This window comes from Equus asinus, chromosome 23 (assembly GCF_041296235.1).
Source record: "Equus asinus isolate D_3611 breed Donkey chromosome 23, EquAss-T2T_v2, whole genome shotgun sequence".
Classification (NCBI taxonomy): domain Eukaryota; kingdom Metazoa; phylum Chordata; class Mammalia; order Perissodactyla; family Equidae; genus Equus; species Equus asinus.
This window is the reverse complement of record NC_091812.1, coordinates 32,698,290-32,714,960: the sequence shown is the minus strand read 5'-3', so window position 1 is coordinate 32,714,960 and position 16,671 is coordinate 32,698,290. Positions and strand designations below refer to the sequence as shown.

The 16,671-nt window shown below is 42.0% G+C and overlaps 1 protein-coding gene across 11 annotated transcripts in view; it reads right to left on the bottom strand.

Moving 5' to 3' along the window:
• The window catches only part of TRPM3 (transient receptor potential cation channel subfamily M member 3), a 797,927-nt gene that overhangs the window by 261,027 nt on the left and 520,229 nt on the right, over positions 1-16,671 (bottom strand). For 10 of the 11 annotated variants that reach the window (XM_070495625.1, XM_044756724.2, XM_044756721.2 and 7 more), the window contains exons 2-3: positions 10,275-10,354; positions 8,797-9,001 (exon numbers count right to left, since the gene is read on the bottom strand). In XM_070495625.1, coding sequence (XP_070351726.1) covers positions 8,797-9,001; positions 10,275-10,354 — 285 coding nt within the window. Of the gene's footprint in view, positions 1-8,796; positions 9,002-10,274; positions 10,355-15,463; positions 15,852-16,671 lie in introns of those variants that run through there. The other variant, XM_070495627.1, reaches the window with a different exon arrangement.

Sequence of the window (16,671 nt, the reverse complement as noted above, 5' to 3'; positions counted from 1 at the left end):
ATCATTAGTGCCCCTGCCTGACAGAAAGCCTGCGTAAGGAGCTAACTACATTCAGAATAGCATCTCCAGAATGCTCTGCATAAAACAGAGGCTCGCTTTAGTTGAAATTGTATTATTTGAGCTATTCTTTGGTACTTTGGAGGCCAATGCATACAGCACTTTTTTCACAAGAACACATATTTTCAGTTCCAAATCACAAACTTACAAATGAAATTTTGCAAGTGAAACTATACTAGGAAACTAGAGCGTTTCTTTTGTCTGAATGGCAGAGGGCTTGGTAACAAACTTTGAGTTTTTGCTCTGCCTGGTGCTAAAGGTAGTTTTATTTGGCAGGTGACTTCACTGCAGTTTTTTCTAAAGCCATTCTTACTGCTTCATCATTAGAAGTGTTACTATTCACTTATCAAAGCAAAATTCAACTTTACTGTGGCCTCACTCTGTACTAAACCGGGGGATCCCAGAGGTGTCACGAACCAGACAGTATCCTTTCCCCTTTTTGACACCCAGAGTGGGCAAAGACTGGAGAGTGGGAGAGCAGCCATTACTACTTAGAACAGGCTGGGCTGTTCGATTAAAAAACTAGTAACAATCTTCCTTTGGCATTCTGAACTTGAGCTTTCGTGGTCCAATTTGGCTCTGACAATTAATCAGTCACCTCTTTAGCCCTAAATTTTTGCCCAGCTTTTTAAATAAAATGTAAAAGATTTACAGAACAATAAATCTGGCTACATTCTTGGGAATGGTAAATGACAGATCCTCCTCATAACACTGCAAAGCCATCTTTTATTCTTGGAAATAATCAGTTGCTTCCAGTAAGTACTGCTTGTTCGGAGTAATGCAACTACTATCGCCAAATCTATTTTAACAGTATTTTTTAATATATTTTTTTCCGAGTCTATAGTGGGAAATTTGCCCCATTTTTCTCTCTGTTGAGAAATGTGACAAGCATCATTTCACTTTCTAATTATTTGAAATGAGTACATTTAATTAAAGCCGTGGCCAAGGAGATGTTGCATTAGACTGCTAAGACGATTTTGCTGATATCAGCTTTCCAAGTCCATAGAAACTTTGGTTTTGCAGTGAGAGTTTAATGCTTATGGTGGTTTAATGCATGTAAAAGTTCCCTAGAAAGACAATATTTGGAATGCAAGTGTGAGGTGTCATTGTTATTGGATCCCTAGTTTGATAACCCACACAACTTTGAAAGTGAAAATGCCATTGTAATTTATTCTTTATTGTCTTTGTGATTCCTCAGTGTTACATAGTGGGTGCTTCCAGGTGATGGGTGCTAAAAACCAAAGCTAAAGGTTTAGAAATAATATAAAACTTCACTAAGCATATGAACAGGGCACAGGGGGTACTCTATGAGTTTTCTGCCAGAATTATTTAGCATAAAATTTTCTAAAGGCAGGATGGGTTTCTTGGAGGAGAGTTGGTCCTGCCTTTCCTATAGGTCTATGATTGGGATCAGAAGTTTAAGTGATAAATTCTAGTTTGATTCTCAATTTCAGAAAGGCCTTCCAGAGGCCAGTTCAATGACCTAAAGATTACAAGGTGGAAACTGGAAATTGATGGAACAACCCCAGAACCCCTCAAATACCATACCGTGCTTATGGAAAGCTACTTAGTTAGCCATAGTCCAGTGGTGAGCTATTTTGTTTTGTGAAGTGGGATTCATTAAATTTCGTATTTGGTGTGTGTCAGTCAATGATGACTCCCAGATCAAATTTGCATAATGCAAAGAAAGACAATTTTTAAAAAATCAAGTTCAATCTCAAAGCAATTTAAGAGTATAAAGTTGCATATGCCATGCTTCTGACAGCCTCCTCACCCCCCTGAGTGTCTCCCTCTCAATTGTCCCTACTCGCTCTCACCCCCCTCCCCCCACTGGCAATGCTCAGAGAATAAGGCTTCCATCCTGGTTTTAAGGGTGACAATGAGGCACAGGAATAATTATCTAAATTATATGAAAACTGTAATAAGGGGCTCAACCTGATCTAATAAGCAGAGTAAATAGCAAGGGAATAGCTCAAGAGAATTACGTGGGTGACTTGAGAGGTTTAGATGCGAGTCCTTAATTAGGTTAGACTCACCTGGTCTGCAAGTCAGCTCAGCATTCATTGGAAGAGATGATTAGTAAGCAAAGATTCTGTTTAATCAAGTCCGGCACTGCTTCCTTTTCTAAATAACTTACCGCCTTAGCCCCAGATAAAGAAGAGTCTTTGAGAAAGGATCCCATTGTTGCTGTCAGGCCATCTTGCTATTGTTCTCTAAGTCAGTTTTAAAGTTACCTGGAACCCAGTCTAGTGAGACAATGCCTAAATCAGAGCTTTAGTATCTTCTCTTCTTTGATCTTTGTGTTCTGATTTTCATGAGGCATCTGAACGAACTGCCAGGTCCTCCAATAGCCCAGGAATGGCATTTTGGGGACATGCAATTTGGTAGGACACAGCTTGGTGTAGAGAAGAGAAGGGCATGACAATCCTTCACTCACTGTTCACTTCAAATGTCTCCTTCCTGTGTCACAATTTCTGCCTCTGCAAAGGGCAAGAGATGCTGGTTTCATTGCTATTTCACTGGAGCTTGTCAAGCCTGGAAATTGAGGACAGACTACCACAAAGTCCTGAGAAGGGCTCAGAAAATGGTTCTATTAACCTAGGATGTAATTTTATAAAGAATTCTTCCTGCTGACAGCTTCTGAGTTCAACTACCCCATCAAATAATAGTGATTTTCTAATTCCACTACAAAGTTTCCAAACCCTTAAAAAAGAACTAGAAACATAATAGCAATTAGCTTCCTTTCAAAACATCTGCTATAGTCCGTACCAGGTAGACGTGACAGAGAAGAAACAGAACTGATGGAGAGTCCTGAGGAACCCGGGTTGGACAACTACCTTTGCTGTCAAATAATTGGGTCACTTGCAGAAAATAATTTAACTTCTCTGGGCTCAAGTTGCCTCATCTATAAAACAGAGAGATTGGGATTATTTAGTATTTGTAAGCCTGGCTGAACAGTAGAAGAACCTGGCTCATTTTGAAAACACTTTGGATGCCCAGATTGTACCCCAGATGACGTAGGAGACTCTCTGCAGACGATCCTTGGACACGGGCATTTCGAGTAGCCCCACAGGTTATCCCAAGCCACCAAGTAGAGAACCACTGCATACATCCCTCAAGTGTTTTTGGTGACCAAAGTTCCGGGACGTCAGGTGTACTGCCCATGTGGTTAGATATACAAATGTCCTAAGCAGGTCTGTTTCTCATGTGGCCCATCACATTTTAATAATGATTCTCTTTTCTACAACCGTATCTTCTACCAAACTTGAGCAGATTCTGCCTCACATGGTGTCCAGACCACATTGGCATTTTGAAGACCCAAGCGCTTCATCTTGGGAAAAGTTAATGTTATATCCTCTTAAAAAAAAATTAATGAAGGTCAAAGTTAATTGGCCCTTAGAGGTCTTTTGACCACCTTGTTAAAAATCATTCCAACTTTCAAATATTCTTCCCAGGAGCAGGGGACCAAACACATGTTGAATTAGTTGACCTGTTTCTCGTCAATCTTGGTGAATATTTAACTGTGCCTTCCCCATCTAAAGACTGGCACTCTTTAACAGAAACAAGTTGTTGATTTTTCCCTCTGTCCAAACTGCATGCTGGGTTGCTGGAGGGGACAAGAGGTAAAGAAGGCACAGGGTAGCACAAAATGACCATCTTGCCTGATAAAATAAGCCATTTGACCTATAAACAACTCCATGCCTTTGTCTAGACAGGAAAATCAGAATAATTTGACAGCAAGTTTTAAAGTGGACAGAATGCTCATTGTATCTGGATGAAGAATGGGGACGCTCACTCGTTAAATATTTGGTTGTAACAAAAAGGAAAACTGCGGGGGCTGGCCCTGTTGCTGAGTGGTTAAGTTCACCTGTTCCGCTTAGGCAGCCTGGGGCTCACCAGTTGGGATCCTGGGTGCGGACCTACACACCACTCATCAAGCCATGCTGTGGCGCCATCCCACATGGAAAAATTAGAAAGACTTACAGCTAGGATATACAACTATGTACTGGGGCTTTGGGGAGGAAAAAAAAAAAGAAAGAAAAAGAGGAAGATTGGCAACAGATGTTAGCTCAGGGCCAATCTTCCTCACCAAAAAAGCATTAAAAAACCAAAGGAAAAGTGGTCCTCATTCGACTGATTAGACTCAGAAAGAACAATTTCCCCTTGTCGTGACTGCCCTCAGACCGTCAAGAGCAGGCGAGACCTAACCTCAGTGCTGGCTGCATGGCCTGCGGCCAGTGCAGTCCCACGGGCTGAAGGGCAGTGCTCAGTGTTTAAAGCTCTGAACTTGCTGTCTTGAAGTTCTTAATTTTATCCTTGAATCTGTGTTTTGTAGTAAAGTCTGTCAGGACAGCGGAGCACGTGCAGAAGGCTTGGAGCCTCAGCTCACACGTGGTCTGTGGTCCCACGTTTCACGTCCTCCTGTCTCCCCAGGACAGGATCTCAGCCACCTGCTCCTGCCTCAGGTACCCCAGCCAGCCTAATCTTCCCTCCCCAGCCTTGCCTGGGGCAGTGACAGGGTTGCCGTCCATCATCAGCCTCTGTCCCTGTCTGGGACCTGGGTACAGGCAAGGAGAGGGTCAGGGTACAGCGTGTGCCCTGCAGTATTTCAAGGCAGGGCGAGGAAGTTACTGTTGCCACCTTGGGCTGTCAGCGCCACTGTGTGTTTCATGGGCGACTTGGTGAGAAGCCTCACCCACAACAGATACCAAGCACGTCCCCGTGTGGCAATGGCAATCCATTGGGGGGCTGCCTGTCCACTGCAGGTTGGGGCTGTCACCTGTGGGAAGGGGGGATTGATCCCCTGCCCCTGCCAAGGGCCTCCGTTTTCATTTTACATGAGGCCCCACAACCATGTCGCTGAGCTTGCCTGACCTGATTGCCGACAGACAGCTCTGGGTTCAAGAGAGCTGTGTGGGGCTCCGGGAGGGCCGTCAAAGTTCAATGTCCATATGTGTTCATTCTTCTGGAACAAAGTAAAAGATCTATCTGCCTCTTCAAGTTTTTCCTCTACTGTTAAATATCTTAATATACATATATATTAGCTGTGTGACGTGGGGCGTATCACTTAACTTTTCTGGGCCTTAGTGTGTTATTCTGTCATATAGGAATAACACTACTACTGTCATAAACATGAAATGAGACAACATACGTATGTACTTGGCACTGTGCTGGGCATAGAGGTGTTCAATAAACTTTAGTTGCTATATTATTATGATTGTCCTTTTTATTTGCTACAGATTGTGAGAGCAGTTGCAAAAGTATTTTGATTAATACTTTGAGAGACACATTTTGGCAAACTCATTTGGAGATTCAGTCTCTGGGGTTCTTTGGGTCTCGCAAATTTACTAGAAATTTTTAGGAGGGGAAAAATCTCAGGTAGAGGAAAATTGTATACTGAAAAGGAATCATGGCTTTGTCCATCATAAAAGGCACCAGTGCTACACCCATGGTAGCTGTGGAATTATCAAGGTCTACAGTGAATAAAGAGGAGAGGATGCCAGGCAACAGCATCTCACTTTCTGTTTTGCTAGTGACTGGAGGCAGGAGATTGACTCAGTGTGGAAGTCAAAGTGCATAATGTGATGATTGACAAGCCACATCCCTCCAGTCAGTGACGAGCCGGTGTCCTCAGTGGTAGTGTCCTGCCAAGGACTGCCACTAGTGCCAGCTTATGCAGCCTGGTACTCCTCTGGAAACATTGTTACATCTTCAGATTCCCAGTAAGTAAAGGAAGCTGCTTCCCTGGACCATCACTATGAGTTCCATAAATATATTGAGCACTAGCTGTATACCAGGTGATTTTTTATTTTCTCTAATCCTCATAAAGATCCCATAAGGCAATCATGCCTGCTTTACAGATAAGAAAGCTTGAGGCTCAGCTAACTGCTTAAACCAAGACTTTCTAGCTAGTCAGTGAGAGAGTGAGGGTTTAGATACAGTTCTGACTTCGAGATAATGCATCCGGGGCCGGCCCCATGGCCAAGTGGTTAAGTTCGCGCGCTCTGCTAGGGAAACCTAGGGTTTCGCTGGTTTGGATCCTGGGCGCGGACATGGCATCGCTCATCAAGCCATGCTGAGGTGGCATCCCACATAGCACAACCAGAGGGACTCACAACTAGCATATACAACTATGTACTGGGGGGCTTTGGGGAGAAAAAGGAGAAAAAAAGAAGACTGGCAACAGATGTTAGCTCACCTGCCAATCTTTAAAAAAAAATACAATGCATCTAATTTAATTGATTACAAAGCCTCTCTTGTAACTACAGTAAACGACATAGTAGAAGTAATAATGTAGCCAATACTTATTTTGCCTTAACGCCAGGCACTGTTCTAAGCATTTACTATATATTGACTCATAATGCTTGCTCCAGCCCTATAAAGTGGAATTACTATCCCCATTTGCAGATGAGAAAATTGAGGCGCTGGGAAGTTAAGTAAATTGGGTAAAGTCACACAGTCACTAAGTGCAGGCTAAGCTATAAACCCAGCAATGTGGCTTCAGATTCTGTGCTCAACCACCAGGCGAAGGAATCAGAACTTCTGGAATTATTTTAAAGGGTTAACTGAAAAAGAATAATTTGGCTTTCTAAAAGACTATACCAAGATGTGCATCCAAATATGTGTCCTTCAAATTATTAAAAAAAAAAATTTTCAGAGCCTGATGCAAATAATAATGATGATAGTAGTAAAAACAGTAGTAAAATTAATTTTACATCTATTATGTTTCTGGCACTGTGCCAAATGATTTACTTATGTCATCTCATTTAATATTTATGATGGTAATATTTATTATTCCTAGATAGAATAAATTACTGAGGCCCAGGGAATTTAATTAACTTTTCCCATGTTCACACAGCAAATATATGATGGTTCTGGGACAAACTTAGACCATCTGCATCCAGAATCCATTCTCTTCACTACCAAACTAGTACTCCATTCTTCTAGAAGTTTTAGTGGTGGAAAACTTATCTTCTGAGAATAGACCTGATTTTTAAAAATTAGCAGAAGTCACCTGCGACTAAGCCCTAAGCTTTTTGAATTTCAGGTCCTTGAGATTAATGTTTGGTCAAAAACATCATTTGATGCAAACATAGATTGCTTTTCTCTTGTGATGTATAAATTATCTGAAATCAGTTCCCAAACACGTTCTGGGCACTGGCAGCATCATGGTAATTGGAATCTCCCAGGTGATGGCTTTGGAGGGATGCTCACTCATGAGCAAATTGATGCTCCATATTTGACAGATGCTGCATGCTAACAATGGAAATGATGACCGGAAGCTTACCATGTGCCTCTAGGCTTGTGGCACAATGTGTGTGCGTACTGTTCAAGCACCTACAGTGTCACCACATGAACTTGTGATGATTACTGCCTACCCTCCACTGCCTCATCTGCTGCACTTTTCTTATAGACAGAACTTGCATGACTTTTCACGAACGCAGGGTCCCAGAGGATCCATACTGCGTATGGTCCAATCCTATTCTGTGAAGGGGCATTGTGCTGAGCTGGGGACCCTTCAAGATCTTGTGTGGGTGAATAGATCCCTTAAGGGTTGAGGACGTTGCCAAATCTCCATTTCCCTTGGTTCTGTCCAAGATAAGACTAACTAACCCTTTCTTTGTTTTCCCAGACCTTGCTGGAGGTTACACAGAGCATTCTCTTCTTTCCAATATATTGCTCAAAATTGGTTTTAATTTAATGTATAGCTCAGAATTAATTGTCTTAGGGAAGGACTGTGAGAATACCTCAGTCAGCCATTCTTGGTGAAGAAAATATTGCAGTGGGGTGGGGGTGGAAGGATAGGAGGAAAGGAGAGGGGAGAGGAAGGAGACGAGAGAGGCGGCTTTATTGCCCATTTTTAGACTGTAACTGGAGTGAAGTGACTTCCCGTGCATTTTGCAGTATGCTTCTCTAAGCAAAATTCCCCCTCTAAACTCAGAAAACTCCGTGGCATGCCTGGGACAACCACCTCCAACTGCTCCACCCTCAACTCACTCTCTCTCTGTCTAACAGTTAGAAGCGAGCTTGCTGGAATATAGCATTTCTAGAATTTCCAAAAACACATGGTATACTTTTCTCCTGGCAAAAATCTGTCAGCCGAGAAGGGAGAGGTCCATGATGAAAAGTGAAATTGAGAAGCAACAACTCTTAGAAGTAAAATTTGTGTATTTCCTAAAGCCTCCTTGCCAAAAAAAGGAAAATGCTTTTCACACGGAGCTCTTCTGTTGAGAGCATTATTGAACACAGCTGCTTAGAGAAGGAGCACACAATTTACATGCAGGATCTCTGTTAGAACAGGGAAGAACATAGTCTGAGATGATCACTTCTACCTTGAATTGAGAGAAACGCTACTTACCAATAGAACACAAGAGAGACCTAAAGGTAAGATATTTTTTTACCAAAGGAGTTAAAAACATGTGTTAATAAATAAGACCCAGAAAGTAACATAATAAACAGTGGATAACTATAGAAATCTACTTGCTATTATTAACAATAATAGTTACTATGTCTGATCTCAGACTAATTAGGCAAAAACTCCTGGAAGGAAGGTTTTCTTTGCCCCGTTCTACAGAGAAAGAGTACAGACGCACAGAGGTAAGGTAATTAGGGCAGGTCACCCAGCCAGGAACTGGCAGAGTTGGGATCTGGCCAAAAGATCAAATCTCCAACTCTTCGCCACTCCCTTACAGGACTCGAGACAGACTTCGGGAAGTGACTGAACAGTTTTCTGATTACCATGGCTTTGTTGGAATGGCCGCCTCCTTGGAACTCAATGGTCCCAAAAGCATCTGTCGGGCTGAGTTGAGTGTGCTTGCTGATGGACCACTTCTCAGACTGGATGTCATTTCGGGAGATGCGACTTTCATTTTTCTCATTCTGAAGAACTGAGATGCTGGGAGTAAGGCCGACATGCTGGCCTATTAGACGCCCGCAGCAACACCTATAACATAAGAGGTCAAAGTGAACTCCTTGTGTTAACTGCTGTTGGAATACACACTTGAAGTAAACTGCTGGAGAAATCTACAAAGTGTAGCAAGCCAGTCAGTCAATTTTCAGGTGGAATCCCATAATGTGGCTGTGTGTCCACGCATATGTGGACACACATATCTTTTCTTTTCTGCCCCCTCCTCATTTTCCTCTAGCTGTATAAGCTGTCACATGCCTCCTGTCCTTCTCCACCCACCCCTTTCACACCTGCCATTATTGCTCGGGACTGGAACCTGCAAACAAAAGCCTTGTAGGTTTTCCTACTTGTCATCCTCCCATCTATCAAATATTGCATGAAGGACACTGAACAGCTTTGAGGGAAGAACTTTAACATGCACATTTCAATAAAGAAGCTCCCTCATATGTGAGTCACAACCTGACTTGTCTTTTGCCAATTGACATTCACTGTCAAATATCCAATTCCAAGAATAAAAATCTGCTGAAGTGTTCTTGAAGAAACAATGAAAAAGTTATTTACAAGATATTTGAAAACAAAATTCACTCCTTACATCATGAAAATGTCCTTCATACTTTACCACTATTATGACTATTAGTAACAATATCGACACATAGTTATCATTTGCTAAATGCTAACAAGTGACATTCGTTCTACGGATAAAATATTGTAGTTTTGAAGGTTAGGTAACTTGCTCAAGGTTACATAGCTAGCCTACATGGCTCTACAGTCTATATTTTAAACTGCTTTATTACATTGCCTTTTCATAAAGACATTTCCAGATATATATATGTTACTTTATCCCAAATGCTTCCCACCTTATATACTATTTATGGTCAGGAAGGTAAAGAAGATTCTAAACATGTGCTTGGATAGGAATCTGAAGGTCTGCAGTCCAATTAGTAATCTGCCAGGAGTCTTTTATTTAAAAATCTTTTTTCACTATAGCAGAGCGTGTTGGTACAAACTAAGCATTTTGATGAAATGCTTAAAAGGGAAAACCAGTAACCATACTAAAAATATGTGAAACCCATTCCTTCCCTGATGGTGTATCTGTTATTCTGTACAGGATGGTAGAGAATTAACTGCAGGGAAGGCATAGAATGTGGTGTGTTTATATAAGATTGCTTCAGAGATGTCCAGCAACAATAAAAAAATGATCTTTAATTTGACATTGGTTCCCTTGCAATGGCTGGTGATTACTACTGTGGGTTTGTTCCCATAATTGCTACTTCATGTTCTTGCTGCATTATAAAGATGGCAAGATTACCTATGGGGGTCTTTGGTGCTGGGTATGATGTGAACACATTCTCTTTTATAAAATGCTCTTTCTATCCAGGATTTCTGAGCCTGAAAAAAAAGAAAGAAGAGGAAACGTGAATATAACCTTTAAGTATTTTTTGACTAGGAAGCAAAACTTCATAATCACATAATAGACTATTGTCTCATAAACTGAACTGAAATTGTGGTTACTTCATACATAAATGCTGCATATAATAAAATCAATTACTCCCAGAATCTGCTGATTAGGTTATTTAACATTGTAATATTGAGAATTAAAGGAAATGACCATCATAAAAAAAGTTAGTGATGGAAGAATATAAAAATTCATAATAATTTTTGAAGGAAATGCTATTTACAGAGAAAATGAAAAATATAAAGCAGTATGTTTGTAATCCTATAGATAACAAGGATTCAGTGGTGGGAAGAAATCTATCTAAATAAGTATAAAGTTTTCATGGCTGACACTTCCATTAGAGTTTCCTCGTAGAAGGAAAGAAAAATGGTGAGGGAATTCCGTAACTCAAGAGCCCTAATCCATCACCATGCTTTTTCTAAAATCTCAATTAGCAGTGCTTAAATACAGAGGAAGAAAAGGAAATGGAAACGTAAGGAAGATAAATGTCTTCACCGAAGTCCAAAATTTCACAGGTAATGCCATTGGAAGGAAGTAGGAGAGCACATTATTTTGCATCCCACATGCTTTAAACACAGCAAATACAGCTTCCTAGAATGGACATTGTTGGGACCGTCCACCCAGAAGTCTGGCCTCTGCAATTGGGTTCCCAGAAGGATAAAGGAAGTTCCGGAAAACTGTACCATCTTTGTTCCGAAACAGCGTGTCCATCCTGCATCCCTTTATCTCCTTTTTCCTTTGCTGGGAAAGATTCGCCCTGAGCTAACATCTGTTGCCAATCTTCCTCATTTTTTTTCCTCCCCAAAGCCACAGTACATAGTTGTATATTCCAGTGGTAAATCCTTCTAGTTCTTCTGTGTGAGCTGCCACCATAACATGGCTATTGACAGACAAGTGGTGTGGTTCTGTGCCCAGGAACCAAACCTGGGCCACTCAGAGCGCACGGAAATTTAACCACTAGGCCATCAGGCTCCCTTTACCCCATTCTTGACCAGCATTTGAAATAGTAGAGGAGTTTCCCGTAAAATCTGGTTGGCTACTCAGAAGAGTCCTTCTGTAAGCATTTAAGATGGAAGTTGCCAGAGCAACCTGTCATGTTATTTCTATATGGTATTATCTTCTCTCTAACCCAGCATCAGGGCTAAATTCATACCCTTAAAATATACAGGGCCAAAGCACAACCGAGCTGTTTACTTGGCCTGTCTCAATGACTGGTGTCAACTGTGACAAGCCCCCATTTGTTGGCCGTAATTGCTATTGACTCTGCCAAGGACCCAAAGGTCTGTATAAACTGTGTGAAAGTCTGGTTACCCTCAACCCCTTCATCTCGCCTCTCCCTCTTCTCTCACAACGGAGTCGACGCAAGGATGTGGCACTGAAGGCAGTAGTTGTCTCAGACTCATGACAAAGCACATTTTAAAAGTAGCAACATGGGGATGCTTGAGGGGTATGAGGGAACTGCATCCTGTTTCAGTCATGGTCACAATCGGGTCGCGTAATTTCTGAGTGTTTATGCGTTGTCCACTTGAGAAGGAGTACCCACCCTTCCTCAGAGACCCTCGGGTCCAGGTGGCCCCCTGCACCTGCACAAAAGTAACATTTGCAGTTGGTTCGTCAGCTGGGCGTGAAAAAAGCCTCAGTGTCTATTCTCAAAGATTTTTTTCTCAAATATGTAGGAAAAGTTAGTGGCTCCATCTTTGTAACAGAAATGAGCTTAGCAGTGTAGATAACCAGTCTTTATCTTTGTAAAAAGCCTGTAAATTAAACTATTCAGAGGCAGTGATTTTTCCTAGACACTGAATACTTTCATTGATAACATCTCTTGGCAGAAAGACGGTAAAAATATTCCTCACTGGACATTTGAAACCAACTTTCCCTACACCTCAGGGGGCAGAAAAGGGAGCGTGCACTTTCCTTTCTTCCTTGGGGCCTACTTTGGCTAGTCTTCAGGAGGCTCTTTTGGGGGAGCATCTGGGAATTGCAAGGAGTACTGATCAATAGTCCCTGAGAGAAAGCAGGAATGGCAGTATCACGGGTACAGCATGAGGTCTGCAGTTAGAAAAAGCGGTGTGAGTGGGCCTCTGTGGCGTGGACAGTGTCATACAATTTCTTTGATCTTCAGTTTTCTTCTCCTATGAAATGGGCACAACAATAATGCCCGAACCACAGAGTTGTCATCTGTGTTCCGTGTTTCCACTTCAAGAAGACGGACCAGTCCTGGGTTGGCTCTGGCACTAAAAGTTCACATGAAGATTCAGACAAGCGTACCATGGAACTACTGTAGCAGATCTGACCCAGATGGATCTCACTTTGCATGGTGGATGATCCAGTCTCACAAGGCCTGGCTGGCTACTAACAAGGTATATGGAAACGTTCTTTAACTTCCCTGAGTCTTTTCTATAACAGGAGGATAATCATAGCCACTTCAGAGAGTTGTATTAATCAAAGCAGATGATTCATGGGAAGCACCTGGCACTTAGTAGGAGCTCGATAGGCAATAACAATGCCCAGCTTTCATTAAGGGCTCACCACATGCCTGGGGTGGTGCCATATGTGTTGTCTCCACCGAGCCTCATAAGTGCTTCCCATGAAGAAAGCACTGCTGTTACATCCATTTTACCAATGAAGAAACTGAGTTGGAGAGATGCAGCAAATAAGTTTTATGGACAGAGTTTGAACTTGAGTAGTCTGACTCCAGAGTTCGCACTCTTACCCATTCTGCTAAACTGCCTCTCCAAATTGGATATTATTGATATTAAACACCCTTGCTCTGAGTAGTGCCATCTGCGCATGCCTGGCTATGCCATGGTGGTCGGACAGAGCTGGACTTCTAAAGGCATGTCTTAGAACCAGTTCCTTCTTGCCTCTTTCCCCTTCTCATTTCCCTCTTCCAGTTCCCACAAGGGAAGTAAAGAATGCTCTGCTGTCTGTTCTTCCTCTCTCCCTGGGGTAAAGGACTGGGGACATCAGGAAGACATCAAAATATGAGAATGAAGTAAAAGAAGGGGGGATCATTGCAATGGATACAACAAAGAAATGTAATCACAACAGGACTCCCAATTTGAGAATCTGGGGACCATGACAAATAGATTCGACTTTTCAAGCGCACTTTCATGATTTCTCTCACTCATGGATCCCAGTGTCAACTTGGAAGGCCCTGGAAGTTTTACTCAGATGGTATGTAGTAAGAATGACTACATATGGATTGCCAACTTGTTTGTTAGTCTTTAAGTATGAAGTAATACGACTTGTGTGCAGTTTAGCAACTTCATTACCTCCTCAAAGGTGAAAAGCTACCTCAATGTAAGCAAAGGGATTGAGGATCAGTTTCTACTTCTCACTATTAGCAGATTAACCATTTCCCTTGCAAAGTCATAGAAAACTAAAAGGGGAGAAAAAAAGAATTGTAATGTAAAAGAAAATCTTTGCAGAACTGGCCTGATGGTGTGGTGGTGAAGCTCGAGAGCTCCAAAGGGGCCTGGGATTTGCAGGTTCAGATCCCCGGCATAGATCTAGCACTGCTTGTCAAGCCATGCTGTGGTGGTATCCTACATAAAATAGAGGACGATTGGCACAGACATTAGCTCAGTGACAATCTTCCTTAAGCCAAAAGAGCAAGACTGGCAACAGATGTTAGCTCAGGGCCAATCATCCTTACCAAAAGAAAAAACCCTTTCCATCCTCCATAATTGAACTGGATTCTCTTTTTTGAGAAGAAAAGTATAATAGAAAAGAATGTATGTATAACACATGAATTAGGAACTCTACAAAATGTCATGCATAAATACTGTTTTCTGTATTATTGTGCTTTTATTCAGGTCTTCAGTGTGGACAGATAATAGATTTTTTAAAACTATTTTCTTGGAGAGGGCGTATTCGATGTATAACCATGGTTTAACTTGTTCCCTGAACTAATTCCCTGTTCTTTTGTTCAAAGGCTCTAAACTACTCTCTGTGAAGTTTTATACTTGGCTTCAACATGAACTAAGTCAGCCCAGAGTGGCTACCCTTGTTGTTAGAAAGCATGAAATAGTTTTGGCATGCCATGCCTCTAGCTGACCCTTTCATTCTCTTCTAATGCAAAACTTCAACAGATAGCGTGTCTTACAATCTCTCCTTTTTAAATATGCTTCGGAAGTCTCATGTCCTCTTAGAAAAGATGGCTTCTATCGGCTTAGAAAATCACGTTTGTACATTCTTTGCTAAAGGTAGAGCAGGCTCACCACCGTGACTGAGTGTGTGAAGGGCTCTTTCCTTCCCTGTCTTTCTGCATTATCAGTCATGTGTGACGTGTAAGAGGGAAGTGGTTTTCAAAGGCTAATAATTAAAGGACATCTTATTCAAAACAAAAATGAGGACATTCACGATTTGAACACAGTATAAGGATTACCCTCAGAGAATAAAGTGCTAGTTGTGAAAGTCAAATGGACAGTCAATAAAGCATCAAAATGAAAGAAACAAATTTTAAAAAGAGCTGTAAAGATTTCCTTCATAAGAAAAGAAATTAAATCGCTTCATTTAAGCAGGTTTCAACACTTCTTCACAAAGGCTCTGCTACAAACATTAGACTCCCAACTACTTTGACTTTCTTACCACCCCCTCCCCACTAGCTGGAGAATCAAGAACTTCTCCTGGCAGGAATGGTTTACAAGCACATATATAGAGAGTATACATTAAATCTCTCTCCAGAAAGTCTTGGAAAGTGCCATTGCTATCCGCCCTTCAGTGGGGCAACTTAACAGAAGGACAACAACCCAGCCCAGCAATCGCAAGATTAGAAAAAAAGAATCGACTAACTATAGGAACAAATTACGAGCAAAATTTCACAGCGTTCCTCATTTTGAGACACTCGTGTTTCAAATGTATATTCTGTCCTGATCAGAACAGAACACCAAAGACCCAAAGGTACCGAATGCCTATGTTCATTTTTGCCTTTCGCTTTCGCTCAACCTCTCCCTGGGCATTCCTTTGGTCTTTCTCGAGGTCCCCAGCTCCAATATTGGGAAGTTGAACAAGAGGAAAGAGAGCTGAAATCATTTTACCTGAGCACTGACTCTGGGTGGTGGCAACGGCAGTCCCACAAGCAGCTCGTGTTGCTTTCATTTTGCTGCGGCTGGGCTGGTCATCCCGTTAATAATGCTCTTATGACCGCCCACTGGAAAAAAAGTCACTTGCCCGGCTCTTCCCCCAAGAGACGTTTCAAGCAAGCAATGAACTTGGGCAGATTAGCCCCTTGGAATGTGCTGCTTCGGGATTAGCCTCGCTCAGAGTCCCATGGACATTCCCTCGCAGCCCTCAAACACGGCTTGATTTGAACATCTAATCTGACGCCAGAAGAAAAACAAGTCCCCGGAGAGATCGGATTTAACTGGCACAAGTCCTGACAGGCTCTCCCCCCTTTGCTTTTTCCATTTTCAGAGAGAAGGCTTGTGAAAGTGTGATAAGGTGCTCTGAGTTCTGAAAAGTTCCACTTTGGAAAGCAAATCCTTCTAAAGAAACAGTGTATTAATGCTCTGAATGGCTGGCACACACAAGCCGCATTGTTCATTCCTCCCCCAAGAAGGGAATGATAGCAGCTCTTTAAAGAGGAACTGCTAAAAACTCTGAATGTTTCAAAAGAATAGTTTGGTCCCTGAATATGAGCCCAAGTAGAATAAAGTTGGAGTTTGCTGGTGACCTTCCATAATTTCTCAAATGTCAATAAATAATAAAATTTGTCTGATCACACTTCTCATCCTGCAGCCCCTCCCTGACACACAATTATACGTGTCACACACTTCTGGGTGATTAGAAACCTACGCTCCGCTGCTCCTTGTTGAAAAGAGATGAGCTGTGACCATTACAGCATATGGATGCAGACTAAAAGCAGTGACATTCCGATGCGTTTATCTGGGGTGGCCCAAGTGAGAGGTTCTGGCTCACACCAAAAGGGCTTTTTCAAATATCATCCAAGAAGGAGTTTTCCAGATAGTGGTAGTTCTTAACCAGATAAGTGAACACATTGCGGGAGAAAAGAGCTCAAATTTCAACAAGGTAAAAATACTTTTTAAAACTCGAATATATGAGCACTTCATCTCCGAAGGACTTCTCTCTTCCCGCAGACAGAAGTCAGAGCTGAAAGGAGATGGTCACTGCCAACTCTGTGGGCTGTAAATCTGGGAGCCATTTTGATCTTCATTTTTCCATCAGCTTCTCTCAAAGTGCCTAGTGTGTGTTATGTGGACACTCCCTGAGAGTCAGAGTGTGAGCT